General features: G+C 39.6%; 1 protein-coding gene across 5 annotated transcripts in view; it reads right to left on the bottom strand.

The window, feature by feature from the left end:
- Positions 1-378: 378 nt before the first annotated feature.
- ZNF106 (zinc finger protein 106) overlaps positions 379-25,642 on the bottom strand; it is a 60,501-nt gene continuing 35,237 nt past the window's right edge. For 2 of the 5 annotated variants that reach the window (XM_060618809.3, XM_060618814.3), the window contains 17 exons: positions 24,232-24,859; positions 22,908-22,977; positions 21,542-21,696; positions 21,397-21,457; positions 20,578-20,919; positions 17,634-18,411; positions 16,990-17,045; positions 16,277-16,422; positions 14,758-14,892; positions 13,933-14,049; positions 10,683-10,874; positions 10,101-10,163; positions 9,273-9,392; positions 8,672-8,743; positions 7,787-7,858; positions 4,971-5,117; positions 379-4,279 (listed from right to left, as the gene is read on the bottom strand). In XM_060618809.3, the coding sequence (XP_060474792.3) occupies positions 4,223-4,279; positions 4,971-5,117; positions 7,787-7,858; positions 8,672-8,743; positions 9,273-9,392; positions 10,101-10,163; positions 10,683-10,874; positions 13,933-14,049; positions 14,758-14,892; positions 16,277-16,422; positions 16,990-17,045; positions 17,634-18,411; positions 20,578-20,919; positions 21,397-21,457; positions 21,542-21,696; positions 22,908-22,977; positions 24,232-24,859 (3,211 nt within the window). In that variant the 3' untranslated portion in view covers positions 379-4,222. The remainder of the gene's footprint in view (positions 4,280-4,970; positions 5,118-7,786; positions 7,859-8,671; positions 8,744-9,272; positions 9,393-10,100; positions 10,164-10,682; positions 10,875-13,932; positions 14,050-14,757; positions 14,893-16,276; positions 16,423-16,989; positions 17,046-17,633; positions 18,412-20,577; positions 20,920-21,396; positions 21,458-21,541; positions 21,697-22,907; positions 22,978-24,231; positions 24,860-25,642) is intronic. The other 3 variants (XM_060618810.3, XM_060618812.3, XM_060618813.3) reach the window with 3 other exon arrangements.

The raw sequence follows: 25,642 nt of genomic DNA, 5'->3' as shown, positions 1-25,642 counted from the left end.
CTACCTGTCTCAATGTATCTCTTGTATCTTTCCTTTTGGAGGTGCTGTTAATCTAGTCCTCAGGTCCTTTACAGAGGGAAATTATTCCCTCTATAGCTGTAAATTTATTGTTATACCTGGGAGGAGGTGAACTCAGGGTCTTCTACACAGCCATCTCGAACCCCAGAGATGTAGTTTTAATCTTGCTCTTCCATTAACTAACCTGTTTTATGACCTTGGACAAATTCATAAATGTAGCTGTTTGCCAAACTTATCTGGATCGTGGTCTGTGGCGTATCTATAACCATCTTGTGTTTCCCACCCAGTTTTCTTCTTACTGTCTATTCCAACATGGAAAAGAAAGGGTGGGCTATTAATATCCAGATAAGGTAGCAAAAGTAAACAATTAGTAAAAGTACTTTATTTTCCTCTTGTATTTGCTTTATATCTTGCTTTACAAAGTTATGAAGTTCACAGCTTTATACCAAAATGTAAGAAGGCTAAGCTATTTGCTTATAAACATTTTTGCAGTCAAATGTCATCTGATTTCATTCTTCTAATCCATATTCAATATATAAAAAAATTCAGAGACCAAGGGTACTGGAGCAGCTCTAGGGCATATATTTCTCTTAAGCAGGAGAAAGATCTTCAACAGCCTTTCCTCCTTAACTTCCTCCCCCACTGATTCAACTGGGCTACGGCCTTGAATTTAGGGCAAATCTAGGAGTCAGCTGTCATGTGACCCAGCAGGGCCACAGACTTGGGGGCTGGAGGTGAGGTTAGAGGTTATTGTCTGGTAAGCACTATGTTTGGTTTACACCAAGATTTCACATCCACTTGCATGTGGAACTCATACAACCCAAACCACCTCCATCATGGCTTCTATCATATCCATTAGACGGCTTCTCTGAAATCCTGAAAATCGCGATCATTTGGGGCAGGGATGAAATCACAATTTTACCCATGTGGCAGGCATGGCCTTTGTATATAACAGTTTTAGGAGGTCTCCTTTTGGTAGCAGAAACAAAATTTTTAAGTGTGCGCATACAAATCATAGTGATTTGAGCAAACCAAGAGGATATGTGCTGTTTAAATCCCACTTCACAAGATACTTTGATCTCCCCTCCGATGAATTCTTTTCCATAAAATATACTGTACCATTCGACTAAGTGTTGTATACCTACTCCCACCACATTGTCCACATACCTACTCACTAAAGTTGTCTACTGTATACAATATCCCAAAACAAAAACAAAAAGCCCCCTCTGTTAGACAAACAATCACGTGAACAGCGATAATATTGCCTATAAATTACAGGAAGGTCAGGAGCTAAACACTCAACTGCTCACTTCGGAGGCAGAAAAATATTTTCCCCACAAAAGTAGGACTGTAGTAGCAATGGCGTTTCCTCAGTTTCAAGTAACATCAGATGGAGATAATTCTTTGCTCTTAGGTGCTTAACTGCTTTCTAACTGAGTAGAGGAGCGCCAAAATAAGTTTTGAACCTGATTAAAAACTCTGGGATAAAACTTGAAGTGACTGATAGCTTGTCATAACAAACTGCCATTAAAACGCTAGCATAAGCACACAAAAGGACTCATAACCACAGTTTTCTTGGCTTCTAGCCGTTAGAAGTAGGCACAGGCAATTAAAGATAACATTCTAAAAATGGCCTCCAACTCCTTACAAGAAATGAGTTGGGTTTTGTCAGGTCATGTTAACACCTTCCTTCATTAAGCACTAAACACCAAGTCAAGGCAAAAACCTGAGCCACCCCTCTTCTCTAAGTGAAGACAGAGGGCTAGCATCAGTTAAGACACTGTAAAAGACAAAAAATAGTCAAAGTTCTGCATAACTTTCAAGACCCCTAAAAGTAATAACACAACCATAAGCAGCCAAGATGCTTATGGTGCCTTTATTTCTAAACAGAGGGCTCAAATAGTGCACTTAGGATAACACACTAACCTGCAATAAAAGAATTTCACACATTCTTGAAACAAAGACATTATTACCATGGCCTCAAATTGTGTGTGTGTGTGAAATGAGGAAAAGCATTACAGGTATAGGTGCCCACGCGCATACACACGTCCAAGGAACATTCACCCTGCACACAGAAAGGCAGATAGACTATGCACAATTCTACCAAAATTAAACCCAAATCAGTTGTGACTGATTCTATCATACCTTCAAAGGTTCCCCACGATTGCCCAACACCTCACATATCCCCTTCCTGCTGTCCAAAGGCTCCACCACGCTCATCTTTTCAGACATGTCCTCAGGCAGGACAGAAGAGCACCTATGTGTAACAGAGTATGCAAGACTGTCTTAACACACTGACCAATCAACACAGAAATGCAGCTTCACGACAGCCCTGAATAAAATGCCAGGTGTAGTAATAATTTCTGACAGCTTTCCTGGGAAATCACCCTTCCCAAACCCACATGACAGCCTGGCTTCCCTGCTCATCCGTACAAGAAATGAGGAGGAGAGGTAAGAAAGCTTCTTAATCGCATACAGAAACGGCACAAATACATTTTATGCAAGAGAATCTTCTCCTTTCTCTCTCAGGTATCATGCAAACATCAATAGTCTGGTCAAAAAGTCTTCCTATTCACAAGGATAGAAGTAAACAGCTTTTGGGGCCATTCGTTATTTAGCAGTAGCTCTTAGATTAGCTTTTTTTTTTTTTTTGGATCCAGTAAGAACCCCTGGAGCTCTTCCTGGAAAAAAAGAACACATACTTGCGTACAATTTCATACCCTCTTGAAACCTCTCCATGAATGCTTCATGAAGTCCCCCAGCCCTAGAGCCTGAGTGAAGACATGTGAGTAGGTGTGCGTGTGCACTAAAAGGGGTGGAGATAAACCTGCACGCTACGCGATCCTAGAAAACAGCAGGTGTCACATCCCGAAGCCTGGTATGTGGCACTGAGCTCTTTTCCCTTCTACCACTCTGAAGAATCTTTCAGAGTTTTGAGAATCCAGAAACAAAAGGCTAGAAAGCAACACTTCTATAGCTTCTCTCAAGAGTCCAGAGAAAATCCAGAAACAAAGCAGTCTCACTAGGCTTTGTTAATTTGTCTGCTCTCAGTGGACAAGTAGCGTCTTCACCCTCACCATGCTCCACTCTTCTTGGCCAGCTACAAGGAAGGTGAAGGCAAGACACCAGTTCAGAAATAAGTCTCTAAGAAGCCTGCTTGAGCCCCTCAAGACTGTATTCAGATGCTTTATCCTAACTCCCCCTTCTTGAGTGCTGCAGGTGGGTGGAAAGCACCCCAGGGGCCCAGAGGAAGCATTTGATGGCTGCCAACAGTCTGGGCACAGCTAGATAGTGGAGGAGAAAGGGATTTGTAATGGAGCAAACTAAAAGGCTGCAAACCCACAGCAGGACTGGCGAGTCAAAAACTGGAAAAGGAGATCTACACCTCCAGTTCAAACAGCCTGACAATACCCGCAGCAGTGAGTGCCTGGGTCTAACAGCAAAATTCCAAGGTAGACGTTGGGTCTGTGCACTATCTTGAACTGAGTACTCTTATCACAACTTGAACAGAGGTTCGAAAGGAAGTGCTGTCTGTGAGGACTTGTCATTATGTGATCTGTTGAGTTCCTAAAATATCAGCAGAGCAGTCGCTCTAGCCGTTAATAATCTACTGTGTGTCCCTTTGAGATTTAAAGCTAGCTCTGTCCATCTACAAAGCAAGAGGATATTGAAACACACTGCACATAATCGTTAAGAAAGGAAACTAGTTGCTTCTAATTTAAATACCCGGTTATTAGAACTAAAAAAATTAAAACTGATCCTAAAAATCTAGCATTTGAACAAACTTGTACTTAAAAAGCCAGACAATGGGTTTAAACCATCATAAGAACGTAAACTAAAACTTGCAAACTGAAATCAAGAAACGACTACATATTAATCATATGGGTCAAACTGAGTAGCCAATTAAGATCTGTATTTTTAATAAACATCTGGAGAATACTAGTAGCATAGATGACTATATTCCATGCTGTCTCAGAGAAGTATGGTTCCCTAAAATCTGTTTAAATCGGACAAACCTCCAGTAAGAACTTAAAGTGTAACTATCATCCCATAGAGCTGCCCAGACTTATGTTAGTGGTAAGCCTGGCTGGTAACAACTTTCTCCTTCCCTGCTTCTCTGGGGAAGGGAAGATTGTGGCCTCTGTGAGGGGCCGATGTGAAATTAGTTCAATTAATAACTTCCCAACATGGGAGGCAAAAAGCTTCATGAATCAATTTTGCTGTCATCCTCAGCATGTCGTTCAATGTGTCCTGCAGCATCCTAGGAATAAAGGGGAAAGAGCCCATGAGAGAAAAGTTGATAGTAAGACAAGAGACATTTAAAGCCAAGGAGAACTTCATGGGCACATTCTAAGATCCACACATTAAAGGTACCTAGGACCCAGCACTTTGCTAACTTACATGAAAATATGCACTTCAAGATGAGTTCTTATCTTATACAAGAGCACTGTAACAAACCTCTAGGTTCAGTTATTGGATTTGGAACATTTGAAAACATTCTCTTTGGGCTCTTTCTCAAAAACTACCTAATTCGGGGCACCTGGGTGGCTCGGTCGGTTAAGTGTCCGACTTTGGCTCAGGTCATGATCTCACGGTCCGTGAGTTCGAGCCCCGTGTCGGGCTCTGTGCTGACAGCTCAGAGCCCCGAACCTGTTTCAGATTCTGTGTCTCCCTCTCTCTATGCCCCTCCCCTGTTCATGCTCTGTCTCTCTCTGTCTCAAAATAAATAAACGTTAAAAAAAAAAATTAAAAAAAACAAAAAACCAAAAAACTACCTAATTCATCATCTGAAACCTCATTAAGCTATTCCTCAAATCTCTGAATAATAATAATAAAAAGGAAAATCTCTCCCTATTTATTCCAATTCTCAACATTCTAATAAGGCAAAAAAGGTTTGCCTGCTCTGAGCAGTCGAATAGACCCCAGGTCGGCCTCAAGTCCCACTCAGGTACCTGTTTAGACCCTTTCCTAGCGGTGAAAAAGGCATCACAGTTCTTCCAGCGACATTTCAGAGTTTGAAAGTTTGGATTCGTATGGTCAGTGAGCAAATGTTGTTTTAAATGATCTACAACGCCAAATATCAGAGAGCAACCATGCCACTGGAAAGAGAACAAAAAGGAAAGTTAAAAAGTGTACAGGAAGCATGCAACTGCGATTAGAAAGCCCCTCACTTGTATCCTATAAGTTTTGGGCAAAAAAAAAAGCAATCCCCTTAGGCTTTATTCTTAGCTAGAAAATGTAACAAAGCCAGAGGCACCCACATTAATTAACAATATCATGAGGAGCCTTGAAAAGCCTGGAAAGTCTTGACACTGTGTGATATTGAGAAGGCAAAGCACTAAGATAGCTGTATCGTTAAGAGAGATAAGGAAAAGGTTAGCAAAAATTGACAGACAACTTATCATAAAATTCAGTTTACACCACACTTATTTTTTTACCTTGCCATCACAGAATGAGTTCCTTAGTCTACTTATTTAAAAAGACTAAGAGCTCTCTGTAATACTGAAGGGGCTGTTTCTAACAATTTTAAGAAATGCTGATTTATAAACTTGAAAATAAAAATGTCTGATAAAACTACGTTGCTATGGAAGGCTGACTTTACTCAGAATCTTTATCACTTGAATCACAATCTTGTTTCTTTTTTTAAATTCTAATTTTACTATAAAATATGGGGCTCAGGGGTAAATGTGGCTCAGTCGATTAAGCCTCTAACTTCGGCTCAGGTCATAATCTCTCCATCTGTGGGTTTGAGTCCCCACTTCAGCCTCTGTGCTGACAGCTCAGAGCCTGGAGCCTGCTTCGGATTCTGTGTTTCCCTCTCTCTCTTCCCCCGCTCACAGTCTCTGTCTCTCAAAAAATGAATAAAAACGTTAAAAAAATTTTTTTAATAATAAATAAATGTGGCTCAATTCTCAGTTTCACTTGTTAGTCAGAAAGCATACAAACTCTGTCTTGGTATTTATCCTACAAGCCTGCTTCTCATAAATCTTACAATTCTAATTCTAACACATTCATTTATTTTTTATTTTTTTTTGTTTTTATTTTTGAGAGAGACAGAGTGTGAGCAGGAGAGGGACAGAGTGAGGGAGACACAGAATATGAAGCAGACTCCAGGCTCTGAGCTGTCAGTACAGAGCCCAATCTAAAAATGGAGGGTGTCAATTTCATTCCATCAATTCTACAAAGCATGTTAGGGTACTGGGAGGGGGGAATTTCAGTCATAAACATTTCTTTGATCACTACTAATATTAGAACTGATGAAACAAATTAAGGCCTATAAGGAACAACATAAAAGTTTGGAGCTCCCACCCCAAAATAAAAACCAGGCAATTTAGCCTAGGCAATGGAAGTTTAAAACCTTCCAGAATACAAATTTTTATTGGCCTATTCCTCAAAAACCAATGTGGACACAAATCAAACTATTAATACAAGTAATCCCTGTATAAGCTAGTAAGCAGGTCACAAAAATAAACACTTGCACTTATTTCGTAAATGGTTGATCCTTAAACAACATAGGTTTGAACTGCATGGATCCACTTATACATGAACTTTTATCAACAAATAACAATATAGTACTGTAAATGTATTTTCGTTATGATTTTATCTTATTTACTTAAGTAATCTCCACACCCAATGTGGGGCTCGAACTCACAACCCTGAGATCAGGAGTCACATGCCCTACCAACTGTGCCAGCCAGACACTCCTTCTTACATTTTAGTAACATTTTCTTTTTTCTAGCTTACTATATTGTGAGAATACAGTCAGTAATACATATAACATACTAAATATGTGTTAATTGACTTTATGTTGTCAGGAAGGATCAACAGTAGGCTATAAGTACTTAAGCTATGGGGGAGTCATAAGTTATATGCAAATTTTCAACTGTATGGGGTTTGGTGCCTCTATAACCATCTGCACTGTTCAAGAGTCAACTGTACTCTTGACATTTTTGTAAGCATGTACTGATTTTATAATAAACAAAAACCACCAAAGAAATAACCTGGGTGGATGATACATAAACATACCTCATATCTAATCTTAAAATAGATTATTCATGAAAGAAGTATGGAAGTATTTTATGTACAGTTTTAACTTTTTTAAATCATTTTTTTCAAATGTTTCTTGAGGATGCCTGGATGGCTCAGTCAGTTAAGCATCTGACTTCGGCTCAGATCATGATCTCACAGTTTGTGAGTTCAAACCCCGCATCAAGCTCTGTGCTGACAGCTCAGAGCCTGGAGCCTGCTTCGAATTCTGTGTCTCTCTCTCTCTCTGCCCCTCCCCCGCTCACTCTGTCTCTCAAAAATAGACATTTAAAAAATTTTTAAAATAATAAAAATAAATGATAAAAATATTTTCTTTTTTTTTAATGTCTATTTTCGAGCACGCACACACAGACACACACAGACAGACACACACACACACACACACACACACACACACACACACGAGCGGGGGAGGGGCAGAGAGGGAGGAAGACAGAGTATCTGAAGCAGTCTCTGTGCTGATAGCACAGAGCCCAATATAGAGCTCAAACTCATGAACTGTGAGATCATGACCTAAGCCAAAGTTGGACGCTTAACTGACTGAGCCACCCAGATGCCCCTATGTACAGGTTTTAAAAATAAGCTTCCTTGGCCTATAGCAGGAGGCATAAAGTAGACACTCAAATATAAAAATGCTTAATTGATGATGATGAAGATGTATAAATTAGCCTAGGGTTAAACAACTCCTAAGTCTGGTCATAAGAACAGTTTCACTCCTTACCCAACAGCGGTAATTCTGCATCAGATTCAGCCTCACAGCTTGAATACTGCCATCATAACAGCCAGTGTAAATCTGGGGGAAAGAAAGGTTTATCCTATCAGACCAAAACAACACACAAAAAACAACTACTCAATATCCCAAAAATACATGTCAAAAGCTCCTTGTACCAGCTACAAGAAAATACAAACCTAAACCAAACCCAGCCCCAGAGTACAACAGTGGGGAAGTATCTTCTAGTATAGATACTTTGAAGCCTTGCTCCTTCCAGAACGCTGGCTGAGAGCATAAGTGGCAGGGCTCAGCGGCACCCACTTACGTTGTAACTGGTCCACTCTGGCTATGGGGCATTGTATGCTACCTCGGGCATAATATATTAGCCGTCTGTGTTTCACTGGAACAAAGGGTTCTAAGGCTCAGAGTCTGAAAAACACCCATTCTGGTCCAACCACATAATTTAAAAATAAAATAAATCAAGGCTTAGCAGGGTTAAATGAGTTAGCTTCTACTTTTAGGTCTGCTTTCACTATGCCATACTGGCCTAATCTCCTGACTCTATTCCAATGTTCTGTTCGGATCATAATGTCTCTGGAAAAAGCACCACTCAATTTTTGGGGGAACATTTTAAACTTATATTCTGTTTAATGGTGTTATCAGATTTTTATTGTAGTTATTTTAGCTATTAATAGAAAAGGGAATATTCAACAATGTCACTGGGTTACTTCTCGATAATAGCATGCCAAAAGAAAGAAAGGCATTCAATATCAGAATGCCTACCAGAAACGTGTCATTTTTGGAAGTGATAAATAGTAATATTGTTATCAGTTTGTAGTTTTTAGTAATAAGCATATTCAAAAGCAAATATGTAACATGGCTAATAACACTCACCATACTTTTATGGATGGTCATACACATAATCATGTCTTTGTGTCCTCCATAAACTTGCAATCGATCATGGGACTTAGGTGGAGGAAAAAAATAGAGAATTAAGGTTATTTATACCCTGTGGTTAATAAGCATAATCCCTGGAGGCCTCTGGCAGGTTTAGCACTAAGCTGAAGCATCAGTAGCATTTTCACAGAAACATAATCTAATGACAATCTTTCGAATAAGTCTTCAAGGGAGGAGCTGGTAACTGGAAATGAGAAAACTAACTTCTGTGCAATGTCAAAGTCTAAACCTGAAATTGCACACCAAGAGAACTAGACAGGTTTTAGAGACTAACTCTGCTCTCCAAAAACCATTTTAGTATTGACCTCTGTGAGCCAGACCATGTCTTTCAGAGCAGTGTTTCTGACAGTCCAAGGATCATCTGCTTCATAATTATCTAGAGGGCCTGTGAAAAATGCAGATTCCTGGGTCCCACCCCAGCCTTACTGTATTAAAAATAATAACAATAACAATAACAATAATAATAATAATTCAACACCCAACCCAAACAGGCCTATTCCCCAAATCATTCAAGCAAAATACTGGATCTAAATTCTACCTGTAATTCATAGACACGAACAAATTTATCCAGGCAAGCAGTCACCATCACTTTCCCTAGGATATTCACCACAGTCACTGCATGATTGTGACCTTTATAGATCCGCACAAGCTCACCAGTCTGCATCAGAAAAGAAACAAGTCACTAGACTGACGTTCCAGATTCCTTCTGACTTTTGAGATTTATGATTCTATTATTCCAAGTCATAATTCTGAGCCTACTTGTACACAACGTAGCTGTACTAATTTTAACAGCTCAGGTACCTGCATAAGCATTTATTACAATATACATATATAATATGCACGAAATGTATCCTGATGGAGAGAACCTATTGTCACACAAAGAGAAGGGCTACAACTCTATCTGTATGTATTTTACAGGTTTTAAAGAATTTTCACTCTTATCATTTTGTTGTGTCTGGACAAGTCCCTGAGGTTGCAGTATCCCCAGGTTTATAGACTGGGCACTGAGCGTCAAAGAGCTGCCTCTATGACCTGAGCAGAATCTCTCAGCTGTTTTTATTTGTTCTATTTTAAACTATGTATCACATCCACTTTCTCAGAGCCTCAGATGCTCAATTTATCTCAGGTTTAAATGAGACAAACTAAACCTTATGTAAACTTTGAATCTGTCCCCCATTAAAAATTTTGAAGAGGCCAGAATTTCTCAAGTGCTCACTATCTTCCAAGAGCTTATGCAGGTAGGGATTATTATTAAGCTTTTCAATATAAATATTAAGCTTGCAATATAAAATGCAAGAGGTCTGAGGAATTCTTCAAGGTTTAATCTTCATTCCATTAAAGATTTCTTTACACCAACACAACCTACATGAATGTTGTGCGCGTGGACTGACTGATCGCTGGAGCCACTGAACACAAGGTCATTCACCACCTTAAAGAAAAAAATACATTGAGTTACATTTGGTAAAAGGTTCTGAGCTTTCTCTGTAATTTGCAGTGCACACTGTTGAATTCTAACTTCCAACCCACTTTGAGATGAGCATCAACTAGATACAAGACACTAAGTTCCTCAAATTTTCTGAAATGAAACTTAGGGCCTACCACCAGGTACTCTGATGAAGTGACAATGTATTATTGGGTTTGTTACCTCGTCAGAACGATTGTGAAACTGCCTAGAAGGACTTTAAAGTGTATCTACATTCTATAATAAAATACACTGTTTCTCCATTAATATATTAATGTATTAAAATACAGTCCAACCCCAACCCCACAAAAAAAAAAAAAAAAAAAAATACATCCCTTGGTCACCCAGGCCTAAAGAAAAGCACCATAATCTCCTTGCTCTTTTCCAGATGAGGTGCTGTAGATAAGGCATTAGATGACAAGACAAATGTCACTCAAATCCTTTTATTTGTGCCAACTGACTCCTGTTATCTTGCACTGTACTTGCCTTCATGCAAAGAATGGTTTTGCTGTGGCCCTCTAGGGTCCTGAGAAGGAGTCCATTCCGTGCATCACGGACACTAATGGTACAGTCATAAGATCCAACAACAAGCAGCTTTCGGGCACCTTCCTGAGCTGTGGCAAGACAGCTGACAGCCCGAGGGCCATGGCATTCAAAGATTTCAAGTCGTTTGTTGTTCTGAAAAATAAGCCACCATTATATGAAATAAAAGCAGCTTGGCTGGTAAATATCAAAATCAACTCACCCAAATCACTACCTTGATTCAAACTCTTAAATTCTACTACCTGTTAAGTTCTCATACCCCATGCGAATCTTTTAACTTCCCAACCTCTGCTATTCCCATTCCAACTCTCTTTGCGTCCATGACTCCCTTCTCCCCCATTCTAGTGCGGGCATGGCAAATTCTTACATTATAAACACATTTCTAACTTCAACCTATACTATCTGATCCTAGTTAGCACTTGACTCTCTTTTATGCCTTCTCTCAGTTTCCTTAGGTTAATGATAACGGATGATCGACTTTCTTTTTCTTTTTTTTTTATTTTTTTTTTTTTATTTTTTTTTTTTTAATTTTTTTCAACGTTTTTTATTTATTTTTGGGACAGAGACAGAGCATGAACGGGGGAGGGGCAGAGAGAGACGGAGACACAGAATCGGAAACAGGCTCCAGGCTCCGAGCCATCGGCCCAGAGCCTGACGCGGGGCTCGAACTCACGGACCGCGAGATCGTGACCTGGCTGAAGTCGGAGGCTTAACCGACTGCGCCACCCAGGCGCCCCTCGACTTTCTTTTTCATACGCTCATACATTTTCCTTGCCACAGACCCAGAAGCTCTTTCTCTGTATTTTGTCATCCAAACTTTACGCAAACAATTTGTCATATGTTTCCAAATTTCTCCACTGAGAATGACTTACTTACAAATAATTTCAGTAAGAATCTCTCATTCTCCACCTGTTATTCCCAAGTCCTTCTGATTTCTGGTTCTATGTCATCTCTCATGACATCATTTAGTGAACTAGAGAAGCCTTTTATATCAGAGTGGCATGGTCACATCCTGAATTCCTAAACATTCCTTTACCTCAGATCTTAGACTTGCTTCCCTCAGTCCCACACCAACCTTGTCCATAAAGTCTCCCATTTCCCCAAAATCTCTAAAAAGGAACATCAGGCACATGCAAGGGGTGAAACTCGTAGAAACTTCACAAAAGAGCAGCTGGTAGCCTCCAGGGCTAAGCAATGACTCCAGCCATCATAGGTGCTGGGGAAACAGCCTGATGGGAGTTTAGAGACCACTGGTGGACAGGCTCTAGTAAACAGCCCTGGCTTTCTGTTAAGACCTCAGAAGCACTGCATTCAGGTGTATGGACAAACCAACAAGGGCTCAGTGCTCACGAGGCTTCAAAATTCCGATGTCTGCAGAGATTCTCAAATCTCTGTTTCCAAATCCACCTTCTCTGTGGCTTTTCAACCATTTACATTTCAATTTCTTGTCTTCATCCTGCCTCAAAAGTCCTGTTCCTGACTTTTGTCTACCTTTGATGACATTACTCTCACAAAAGAGAATTAGAGAATTATCAAGTTTTATCCTTTAAAATATTTTAAATTTATTCTTTCTTCTTCATTTCTTTTGCCCTAACCAAATCTAATGTAGGCTGTTAACACTTCACATCTGGAATGTAACAACCTTCACTAATTACCCTTCTGTGATCTCTTCATAACTTGGTACTTGATTACCTATGTGCTAGATTCTTCTAACTTGATTTTAAGCTTCTTTTAAAAAAAAATTTTTTTTTTAAACTTATTTATTTTTAAGAGACAAAGTGAGACAGAGCATAAGTGGGGGAGGGGCAGAGAGAGAAGGGAGACACAGAATCCAAAGCAGGCTCCAGGCTCTGAGCTGTCAGCACAGAGCCCGACACTGGGCTCGAACTCATGGACTGCGAGATCATGAATTGAGCCGAAGTCGGACACTTACCCGACTGAGCCACCCAGGCGCCCCTAAGCTTCTTAACAGTAGAAGGCATGATGTATTTTATTGTATCCCTTAGAAGCAGTGGTTCCAGGGGCGCCTAAGTGGCTCAGTCGGTTAAGCATCTGACTTCAGCTCAGGTCATGATCTCATGGTTCATGAGTTCGAGCCCCGCATCGAACTCTGGGCTGACAGCTCAGAGCCTGGAACCCGCTTCAGATTCTGTGTCTCCTTCTGTCTGCCCCTCTGCTGCTTACACTCTCTCACATTGTCTCAAAAATAAATAAACATTAAAAAAACAATTAAAAAAAGAAGTAGTGGTTCCAGCTCACATGTGGAAGGAGAGTTGGTAGGTATTCACTACACATATGAATAATATTATAATTGGGCATAACATAGCAAACATTCTAATGTGCTGTTAAAAGATGACCAAATGACTTGGGATATGGCACTACAACTCATTAGCAACCAAACCCATCAACTCTACCTCTATTATCTTTCATCCATTCTCTTCTCTTCATCCTTAGTCTAACCTTTCATGTCACCTTCTACTACAAAGCCTCCTAAATGAGCTCCCTGTCTCTACTAGGACCAGTATTTTCCTATCTCATCAACTCCAGAGTGACTTTCTCTAAAATACAAATTCAATCATGCTTCTTATACTTTAAAGTCTACAAGACGGAAGTCCATCTACATTAACAAAGCATATAGGGCCAGCAAGAACTGGTCTTTCCTCATTTCCTAGGCATCATCCTAAGGTCTAGAACATAACAACAGATGTTCAATATAGGTTCATTCAACAAATGAATTTCTCTTTGGGTTAGGAAAGAATGAAGCCATACGGGCTTACAGACAAACCTATGACTTAGTTCACATTACAGAACAGGCTATCCTCATGAAACTCTCAATCGGTTCCAAACCACATCAATGTCATACTCAAAAGAATTTAAGCTCATTTTTCATGGTGTCATTCTTAAAATGAGATAGACTAGTTTAACCTATGACTCATAATTTGGACCCAAATCATCAGGCTTGGTTTAATTTAGTAGAGTTACTTTTTGGGCCTGGCACATTTGAGCCTGAGCAGACAGAATGCAGGATCTTGTTTCACTTATACCAGAAAATAACAGTTTTTGAGCAGCAGTTAATTCTGTCATCTTCTCACACAAGACAACAGGAAAATGTCTGCCTTCTACTTCTTTCCACACATTCTCACACTACTTTCAAGTGGCATGGGAATTCAGCCTTCTCCCCTCAAACACTAACCTTTATGTTAAAGGTGACCACGGTGCCATTTGCCAGTCCTGCATAGAGGGTTCGCCATCTACTATGGAGGCAGAGGACCCGGTCTTCCAGCTGTAGCTGCTCCACACACTCTCGCGTCTAATAAAGCACACAACACCTAATCAGCAGGGGTTCACAGCAAATAAAGGGTGACAACAATCCTTTTCCAAGCAGTGTGTGACATGATCTTTATGAGGAAGGAAATGCAGCGACCTCTGTTTTGTACAAGATTATCTTAGATTCTTTTTCCTTTGAAATATGTGGCCAAAGACCCTCAGGCTATAAACAAATCTAAATTCTAATGTTACTCATGTTCCTAATTTGTAATGTAGAAATTCTTCAAAGGACACTAAGAAGTGGGCAAAAAGATTACAGCTTGATGAAAACTCAGATGATGGCTAGCATTTGTTTAGTAATAAAGTATTTTTATGTTTTTTTTTCTTTTATTCTCTCTCTGTGGAGGAGTGAAAAAAAAAGGTATTTTTAATTTAAGGTACATACTTTTTTTTTCTTTTTTAGATTTAGCACCACTGCATGCTTAGTAGGCTACAGTATAGCATCAACATATCTTTCATATCCACTAGCAAACCAAACAATTCATTTGATCATTTTATTGTGATACTCTCCTTACTGCAGGGGTCTGGAACCCAGCCCGCAATCTCTGAGGCGTGCCTGTACTAAAAATGGTTTGGAAGCGTAAAACAGAGAGTGGGCAGAATGAAGCATCTGTTTCAGTGTCTCCACTCTACACAGTAAACGCAGTCAAAGCAGTTTAATATCACTTTTGATTTGTCTGGACCCACTTACCTTAACATTATAGCAGCGAATGGTGTGGTCACTGGAACCAGTGTAAAGGGCAGCATTCTTGCCAGAGGTTTGGGTAACCAGGAGGCAGTTCACTTTGGAGGCATGCCCCTCAAAGACCCCAATGCACTTCCGACTCTAAAGTCAAGCACATATCAGATTATTACTTGTGGATACACAAGGATTAGGTAACACATTTCCTTAGCAATAACAAAAATGTTAAAACATATTAGTTCTCTGCTGCATCCTCAGTGCTTAGGTTAGTGCCTGTTATTACACAAAAGGTGCTCAGTAAATATGTGTTTACTAAATGCCCAGCAGTCACACGGACTAAGTACCCACAACTCTGTTAGCTGAGCCCTACCCAAAATTCTTAAGGCAGTTTGCTGTAAGATAGATCAGAATTTTAATTAATGCCTGGAGCAAGGCTCTCCAACATAGGGGCCAAAGATCTGACAAATCCAAACTGTAGCTAATTTCCCAGATGAGTTCCTTCATTTCCTTGGTAACTTGTGAGAGAATGTTCCACAACATTCAGAGATGTGTCAGGCCCCTAGTGGGGCCACCAGGGGTGGTTTCACACAGGAACATCCTAGATATTATCTTTGTGCACATATTCAGATCTACTTAAAATACACACACACACACACACACATTTATCTTGCAATTTAGAGTTAGAGTCAATCTCCCAAATCTTACACTCATACTTCCTGGCACCACTGCTTCCTTCCTTCAGACATCCTTCTTGCCCCTTCACATCACTAGGCTATTGGAACCTAGACACCTGTTGCCTAGGACACATTTTCATGGTCCATCATCTAACCTTTGGACTTTCAAGGACTTCAGTAATTTCAAATACTTTCATGGTATTTATTCAGACAACATAGTGCTCTTAAAGTTTCTTAAAGATCATTATTGATAAAATTAATCTGATGTATACCAAATTTAAAACTCAAGAGTTCATTCTATGAAAACGGAGAGTAACGAGCATCAGATTATCAGTGATGGGTCCTAGAACACTGTTGCTCTCCTTAATCACTTGGGACAATTAATCAACTGTGAGGAAAAATGCCTCCTCTAGTACCTCCCCAGTATTTTCATTCTATCCTCTCTATTATGTCGCAGCGATCCGACTGACCTCATCACCACCTCCAGGACCAGGACCTGACTGGCCCAGCCTTCTGTTATCTCATCTCCCTTTGCCAAGTGGTTGTTCAGAGTAAAGCACAGGACCCTTTTGGTAACGGGAGAAAAAAGAAACCCCAGCGGCATCTGACATCGGTCTATGAGCAGGAGGAGAACTAGCGTTAGGAAGAGGTGATACCAGAGAAAGCAGTGTGGACAGACAAAAAGAAGCTAAGTCCCCAGAGACCCTGCTGAGCCACTGCATCAACTTTATCTACAGTTAGTCTACACATCTCTGGACAACAAACAGATACCCCTATTGTTTAAGAGAGTGTGAATCAGAGTTCCTAAAACCTGCAAAAAACCAAAAAACATTCAAATTGATATATCAACTCACCACCAGATTATAAACTCGAACAGTTTTATCTGCCGAACAGGTGTATAGTAAATTCCCAAATATCTGAATTGCATTCACTGCGGCTTGGTGCCCCTCAAAGCTCCCTTCTGTGGGCTCATCATCATCTCCTGGCTCTGAAGATATTTCTGGAAATCAAGAATGTGTTTCAGAGATGTATCAGCTTTTGTCTGAAAAGATACTCAAAAATTAAAACCATTACATAATATAGTGGTCCTTGGATTCTCCTTAAAACCTGTTTCCTCTAGCAAAACCCCACATTTTCCATTAATGATCTTCGTTATGAAGATTTCATAATAAGAGACTCTGGGAGAGAAAGCCTCTCACTGAGGAAAAAAGACAGATACTCATTTTTTGAGTGATACCTGGAAGTACCAAATCTCTCCCCACATCCTCTCTTCTGCTGCCAGTTATTTTGTTGAACAAGGCATTATTCTTCAAGCAATTCCTTCTCAAAGCAAAAGCCCCATGAGCCAATGAAAACTCATTAGTTGAACAGATAGGAGAGATGGGAATAAGAAAATAAAAAGGCAGGATTTACAGGACACCATAATTGCTGATCAAAACAATATTCTTGGTGACAATCCCCCAACCCTATCCTAATCTATAGGCATACTTAATAAGATTTAAACCCTGGCTCTAATATTTATAAAGCTTTTTTTTCTGTGGCTAAATAAAACTGAATAACCAAATACCTGAAGAGTTCTTTGATCCTTTTATGGAGGAGATCACAGTCTGAGTTTCTGCCACACTACAAAAGAATAGCAAAAGTCTTTTTAGCGGATGTGAATAAGACAAGCAATAACTTAAATTTTCCTGACTCAAGGATTGTTCTAAACACTGGGCACGCAGCAGTGACAAAAGAGATCAGTTTTTCCATTTGAAATTTCTATATGAAAGGAAATATAAGTATAGTATATATTTACAACACAAATGAGAAAGCAGAAAATCTCCACTGCCAAGGTTTGATTTTTCTACACCCATAATCTCTACCGATTTTCTATACATTTGATTCATTTAAAAATTGATTCATAGGGGCACCTGGGTGGCTCAGTCGGTTAAGCATCTGACTTTGGCTCAGGTCATGATCTCACAGTCCGTGAGTTCGAGCCCCGCGTCGGGCTCTGTGCTGACAGCTCAGAGCCTGGAGCCTAATTCAGATTCTGTGTCTCCCTCTCTCTCTGCCCCTCCCCCGTTCATGCTCTGTCTCTCTCTGTCTCAAAAATAAATAAAACATTAAAAAATTAAAAAAAAAATTGATTCATAACCAAAAGTTCTATTGTTTAAGAAAAGAATAATGGCGAAAGTTGTTCTGACTGGACCAGCACAACATCCTTACCTTACAGGGATACCATCTTTATAACGAGTGCCAATCTCACTGGTAGAGCTAACTTCATCACAACCAGAACGAGAAGTTTCTAATGAATTTTGCTCTGTGGAGTTCCAAATATCCTTTTTAGATGGACTGTCTGGTTTCTCTTCTCCGGATTCAGAAGAATCAATGGCCACCACTTCCAACTGCGGATTAGGAATTTCTAGGACTTCCAGAGATGAGTCACTCTCTGGCTCATCTCTGACACTCTCTTGTTCTGGGCCAGTCCTGCTGTCTTCCCAGGTGGAGGTCGTTACTTTCCCCCCTTTGGTTGACTTTCCAGTCTTTACTTTCCTTACAGGTTTAGCAGTAAATACATCCTGTTCGGTGTCACTGTTCTCAGGAACATGAGCAGCCCGAAGAGTTTTCTTCTTCCTAAGTTTCTTCTTTTTCTTGTTTCCCCGAGTTTCAGCTGATGTCAGAGTAGACTCTGCCTGCTGCTCGGGCTGGTCAGCTGGAGAGTGGGGCTCTTTCTCTAAGGGGGTTTCGGAAGCAAACGACAATCTTGGAAAAGAACTGGTACAGGCCTCAGACCCACTGTTCCCTTTGATTGGCTCATCTTCTTTATTCAGGCTTGGAAGACCAGTTGGTTGGGAAGAGGCAGTATTATCTCTGTTTCTGGTATTTCCTTGTTCCGTGGAAAACTTCAGTTCTTGGCTAGGCTCATGGAAACTTTCTGTTAGCTCTGATAAAGATAATGCTGCAGGGATGACTGGATAAACTGGATAACTGTCACTGTTCTCTCCTGAAATAAGAAGAAAAAAATATTGCATCTTCTTCTGTATCTGTGATTTATCATCATAAACTGCCATTATTTACCAATGATCGAATCTCTACTGAAAAACAACCTTTTGACATATGCTAACAAGACTATGACTGTTAAAACTGTTTCTCATCCCTTGGCTTCCCATAGCCTGCAGAAATTTCTCTTTGCCTTGAATTAAATCTCACAAATAACATGTCTTATACCCTACAAAAGCTCCTTTTGGGCAGGGACTCCTTCTAGCCATCTCTTTTCTTTCTTTCTTGTTTGAAATGTCCCCATGTTTAACATGATGTTTTATTCTTGGTACACACTGAAATATCTACTTAGCTGAAGTGCTTTCACCTTTATGTCTTAGATGTTTTCACTATGCCACTTTACCTGAGACATCACCCAGTTTGTTTACATAAGAGTAGTTAAAAAGTCAGTTGACTTAACAAAGTCTATTTTCTTTGACATAGTTATTTCATGTCAAGGAATTCAGATTGATGAAATAATCAAAGACATACTCAAAGACATATACAATGTAGTGTTCTATGCAATATTAAAGAAAAAAGGATAAAAACTAAATACTCAAAGGAGATTGTATAAATTACTATCTACCCAGATTACACAATTTCTCAAGTATTATTCAAGTAGTAAAATTAAAATATTTTACACAATTACTTTTATGACACAGGAAAATGATCATTATCTATTAAGTGGAAAAAAGCCAGGTTATAACAGACTATGATTTTGCCTTTCTTTTTTTTTTTTTTAATTTTTTTAACGTTTATTTATTTTTGAGACAGAGAGGGACAGAGCATGAACAGGGGAGGGGCAGAGAGAGAGGGAGACACAGAATCGGAAGTAGGCTCCAGGCTCTGAGCCATCAGCCCAGAGCCCGACGCGGGGCTCGAACTCGCGGACGGCGAGATAGTGACCTGAGTTGAAGTCGGACGCCTAACCGACTGAGCCACCCAGGCGTCCCGATTTTGCCTTTCTATAAACTCTATGTGCAAATACACAAACAATTACGATTGAAGAAAGACTGAAATAATATATAACAAAACAACATATCTACATTTTAATCGCTTCCCAATTTTTTACTGTGAACATGAATTATTTTGCAGAGAAAAAAATCTAATAAAAATCAATTTTTAAAAATATTAACTTAAGGGGCACCTAGGTGGCTCAGTTGGTTGAGCATCTGACTTCGGCTCAGGTCATGGATCCCGTGGCTGGTCAGGCTCTGTGCTGACAGCTCAGAGCTTGGAGCCTGCTTCAGATTCTGTGTCTCCCTCTCTCTCTCTGCCCCTCCCCCGCTTGCTCTCTTTCTCTTTCTCAAAAATAAACATTAAAAAAAACCTTTTTTTAAATACTAGCTTAAGAAGTCACTATAATACTTATTTACCAGTTTTTAAAAAAATACCAAATACTATTCACACAAAAGCAACAAAATTCAAGACGAAAGATAATATACATTTGAGCTAGAAAGATATCTAGATTAGTACTGCAACAGGTAGCAAAATCTAGGGTAACTCTTCAGACTTTTTGTTTTTGCTCAGGTCACACAATGGCAGTTTATTTTTACTCAGTTTTCAGTATAGCACCATCGTGGTTACACAAACTTCAGATAAGGTTTAAAATAGCTTAGAAGTCCTTCTCCAATGGTAAATAAGTGAGTGTTATTTTATGCAAAGAGTAAAAACCTTGGCCATTTCTCAAAACCACTCAAGTTCCTAATGATGATCCTAAACCTGTGTCCACTGCCTTTTATCATGGCCACCTGCCTCTTAGGCTTATATTAATCCTACCTTGCACTTTAATGACAAAGAAAGGTAAGTGCTGAGAAATTCAGAGGACATATCTAGAAAATTGACTGGACAACTTCAACTCCATTTCTCTCACAAAAAAACAAGCAGCATCAATCCTCATAATGGAACATTTTAGGTGTTAATACAAAGTCAATTTAGTAATCCTAGATTAGAGAAAACTGAGGACAAGTTACTGATATTTAAACAATCCTCCTAAATGGAGGAAACATTAAGAACAATTAATTGTAAAAACTTTAGTTTTAATGGGCAGGTATGACTTTACATCACTGACCTAAAACTGCCCTACACCTTCTGCTGGGGTTGCCCTTAACCCAGAGAAAAGTTTACATACTATTAACTTGCGGTAATTCCTTGGACACATTGCCAGCAGAGCCTTGTGACACAGCGTTCACATTCTCGTCTTGCTCAGGAGACATGGGTTCTTGTTTAATCTGAACTGAGGAGTCTGGAGCAGGAACACTGCCATGGGCTTGGAAAGTAGGAGATGTGGTTACTTGGAGAGGGACTCCGGTGGATGATGGAGACACATGGGAAGATGGAGGCTCCAGAAATACTGGGAAAAAGGGAGTAGGCAGCAGCGTGGCATCAGCAGATGTTTGAGATCTACTGTTCCTTTGTTCTCGCGAAAGGCTATAAGGAACCTGGTCAGGGCGCTCAGAAGGTTCATATGTTTCTAGAATGGGAAACATACGCACATACAAATGCAAAAATATTTTCTGAAAAGCCACTCATTTCTGAGCCAGTTTGTATTTCTAAAGATTACAGGAGAACTTTAAAGTCCCTCATTCTTTGAAATGTATGAAATAAAATCCATACAACCAACAAGCACACAGGTAGAACAGGTGTTAGTATTCCAATTTTTCAAATTTTAAGTGATTTATCCCAAGTCACATAGTTACTAATGGAAGAGCCAAGATTTGAACCCAGGTCTTTTGATTCCTAACACAAGGCTCTTCCTGTAACATACTGCCTCTGTTGCTAAGCATTTTCAGGGAGCACAGCCTCACAGGCCTTTCTATAGAAGGATGAAAACAAGGAGACAGGAGAGGAAAACATTTGACCTTTTCACGACTACTTTAATTCCCCTGCATAGATAACAAAGAAATAATAAGCTACAGAGGATCCAATCCATCAGATTCTCTCCGAATACCTTGTAATCCCTGCAGAATCTGTATTCTATGGGTCCGCAGTGCACTCATCTCCATAGTTATCTAAAAATAAAGTAATCTGTTAAGCACTGTGAAATCCAACTTTAGAGATAATCTATTCTCATTAAATGTTCCATCCGCTGTTACCTGCTGCTTGAGCATAAGTAGCCTCTGAACTTCAACATAAGCTGTCTGAAGAGCTGTACGGGCTTGCAGAAGGTTGTTATCCATGCACTGCAATGATTTGCTTAGTTCTTCCTCCCTTAAAGAAATACTCAGCAGCTGGTCAACCTGAGAACGTTCTGCCAAAAGAAACCATAAGGCTCAGTTTAATACTGCAGACTTCTGAATAATACAGCCCTCAGAAGGTGGAACTACCTCAGTTCTCTAGGATAAGCCTTTGTTTTTCCTTTCCAATAGGTCACTGCAGACTCATCAAATCTCACAAATCATGTGGTCAAGCCTGATATCAGAGCTAAACCAAAAGTGAGAATTGGTGAGATGGAGGTATGTCATAGGTTCAAGGATGCTTAGACTGGGTCCCAGATGTGAACTGCTTGCACTCTCTTCCCAAAGCATATTTTTCTAGTCTCTTAGTTAACATAAAATAGCTCTCTTTATGAGAGAAATCTTCCTAAAGAAAAAACAGCTTTGAAGTGTACATTTAAGTGATTTTAAATAAAATGTCCTACCACGTGTGCGTATCTGTCATCTTTAGGTCTGTCTCCTTCCCATTCAGTATGTCAAGACCTCTTCCTAAAACTCCAGACCCACACATCCAACTACCACCTTGATTTTACTTAGGTGTCTCTAAGATCCTTTAATTCAAGGCCCCCAAAAGGGAACTCATCATCTTCCTCTACCGTCAACCTGCTCCTCTCACGCAGTTTTCTAGCTCTAATAAACGATATCATCATCCCCAAAGATGCCTTAGCCAGAAATTGGGGTCATCCTTTACCCCCAACTTATCCATAACATCCAACCATCCAAGGCTCATCCAATCACTTCCCATACCAGCCCTCTTATTTGAAAGGGTTCAGAATCAGTGGAAAGCAAGAATAAGAGAATCCTATCAGTGAGGGAGCCATTCCAATAACTTCTCTCAACTCAAGTAAGAGAAGCAACAAAGATGCCTCAAAAATGTAAACTGAGAAAAATGGCGATAAATAATCAAGAGACACAAAATTCTTAGCAAATGGCCTATATTCCTCTTCATCACTGAAAAGGCCCAAATGGGACTTTCTGACTTCATACTGAACTCAATTTGTCCAAGATATACATTAATGTTAGCTTATGGGTCTATGTGGCATCGAACGTTTCTTCTATAGCTGCAACTGGATATGGGAGAAAATCAACCTTTTCTACATCCTGAAGCAAGATAACAAAAATGTCAAAAAATAATACTAAGTGGGTGAACAGTATTTGATATCCCCAAGCTATACTTTGTCAAGTTGTGAAAAAGTTGAAAAGCTATAAAAACAATTTGTTTCTGACAGAATATTTTGCACTGTACCTTTCTTTCCTTTAATCTTCCTTCTTTTGTTTTTTCTCTCAAGACTTGGGAGTTCAGGAGAAGATCCATCCTGAGAAGATAAAGAAAACTGAGTAATATTAAATGTGGAAAAGCTATTCTCCAAGAAATAAAAAAAGTGAATCAATTCTAAGACTGTTCTACATTATTGCTATCTCTAACAAGATAGTAGGAATCTCATGCACACATTATGAACTCAAATATTAGTTGAATGTATTTGATTTAAAACAAAACAAAAACAAACAAAAAAACCCAGAACAGAATCTAAGGTCCAGTACCTTCCTAGCATCCTAGAGGTGGTGAATCCCTGGGGCTTAGGCAAGCATTTCACTTTGGTAAAGTATGGCATAGTTAGAGGTATGGACCAAGCCAGTAACGCACATATATGATTTCACAGTGACATAGTTTCTACTTTACTAGAAAATCTTCACAACAAAATTTTTACAACAAAAAGCTAAACAGTCTATCAGACAAGCGCCCAGATATTAGCTTTGTCATAGGACAAACTTTCGTCCAAGAATATCCACTACAGTGTCTAACTCAAAGGGGCAAAGTTGGAATTTGAATTCAGGTCTACAAGCCAAGCCCTTAAGTACTCTGCTATAGTGCCTCAGTATTAAAGCAAACAGTCCATTTTCTCAGAGTGCCACATTCCAGACTACATCACTGCCAGCAACTCTTTCTTTTCAGAAAGGGTTCCTGAAAGGGTTAAGCAGTGTTAGTGACATAGATGCCAGAAGAGAAGTGGTTTCAGTGGAAGATGGATTCTGAAAGGGCCAGGGTGGGTAACTGAGGTACAAAACACTGAGTAACAGAGACTAAAAATATTTGTAAGACCATGTTCACACAGATGCACTCTCATCGTATTAAAACTACCCTAGTGTTAAGCCCAATTGTCTCGGTCTAACAAGCATTCATGGCCTACAAATGCAACATTAGAGTGCCTTTCTTCAGGGCCAGTACAGAATGCATCATGAAGATAGATATAGTTACAGATGAAGACGTGGCTTACTCCTCAGTCAGGTGATACAAAGAATCTTGCCTTGGAGACTAGTTTTAGAGATGACTTCATATTTTCCTAGTACTGTACATTCATATTCACTGACATCTAACTTAGTAGAATCACTCAGTGAAAGGAACCAGTAGGATAAGAATATGAAAGGAAGAGTAAAAGCCTCACAAATCTATTCCAGAGTAGGGAAAAACACAACCCAGATACCCAGAAAAAATTAAAGTTATATCTTTCTTAAAACAGTCAGGTCAGCACATGAAGGGTCCAACAATAAGCAGGGGCAATCATACTCACTCCAGTAGCTCTTCGTTTCTTTCTAACACTCTGGCCGTCGTTTTGTTCGGCACCAGAAGTACAGCTACTGTCTGTGGCTGCATCTGCCAAACTGGAGATTGCAAGGGCTGAGGATGCATTTGACGATAAAGAGTTTCCTTCTCCATTACTCTCCTGGGTATTCTGATTCTCTGAAGGTGGCGTAGAACTCTCCTGGCTGTTCAGGTCTTTTGCCAAATGCATCAAAGGTATCGAACGGTCAGAGGATAATTGCACACTATGTCGCCTTTGAGTAGCAACATTTTCAGCCCTTTCACCTGTTCTTAGGGAGAGAGCCAGAGGGGTCACTTCCTGCTTAAGGCCCATGGTTGTTGTCTGACTCTGTGCAGCCCTCAGTGCGTTACTAGGTGAAAAAATCTGCTGGGGCTCATTTTCTTTGCCTGTACCTTCCTCACTGAAGAAGCTATACACAGAAGGAGCCCTGTCCATGATCACACTGCTCTCAGAAAGGCTTCGCTTCCTTGCCAACCCAGGAGAAAGGGAAACACCTTCCCAATGGAATCCTTCGAGACTAGACAGATCAGGCTCCTCATCCAAATCCAAGACCTCTTGTTCATTTTGAACTAGAGGCACCATTTCTATGCCAAACCTGAAGAAAAAAAAAAAAAAAAGAAAGAAAAAAAAACCATAAATCAGACATGACTAAGGAAGAGAGGTTATCACTTAAGTGCGAAACTCTGTTAAGCACTGAGAGTACAAATATAAATAAGATGGTTTCTGCCCTCAAAAAGCTCACAGTCTAATAAATGTCCTAGACATAAATAACCATAGTGTAAGTATTGTAATATAACAAGTACTAAATTACAGATTTGTACACAGTTATGAGAATACATTTGAAGAAGTAAAAATTGAGAGCTTTATTATCATGGAGCTTTTCTAAACCAACCATAATAATTTTTAACAGCACACAAACCAAACACAAACAAAAATATTTACTGAGCATTCAACAAATGACAGGCACAGGGCTAAGGATAAGAACTTTATAATCTCAATACTCAAGTTATGGAAAAGAGTGCACAATAAATACGCTATTTCATCAAGGATAAAATTTAAAGCTTGAAGGGCTATATAACACAGCAGGTTGATTTTCAAGTAGCAAACCTACACTGAATGCTGCTCTACCATTCAGAAAAGTTTAGCATCTCAGCATAAGATGAACAGCCAAAACATCACACAAGTACTTAAGAGAAAGTATTTTGTGATCACGAATATAGTGCCCGGAATAAAGACAGAAGGGTAACTATTCGTAGATTCTGAGTAAAAGGTCGTAAGAACAATTACACTTAAAAACTGTACCAGTCATTAAGATCTAGAGATAGATACAAATCTACTGATATACTTTTTTATGCTGTTACTTTCTGGCCTCTATAAC

The sequence above is a fragment of the Panthera onca genome, chromosome B3 (assembly GCF_046562875.1).
Source record: "Panthera onca isolate mPanOnc1 chromosome B3, mPanOnc1 haplotype 2, whole genome shotgun sequence".
In the NCBI taxonomy this organism is placed as follows: Eukaryota; Metazoa; Chordata; class Mammalia; order Carnivora; family Felidae; genus Panthera; species Panthera onca.
The sequence above is the reverse complement of the archived record's forward strand: the minus strand, read 5'-3'. Positions and strand labels throughout refer to the sequence as shown.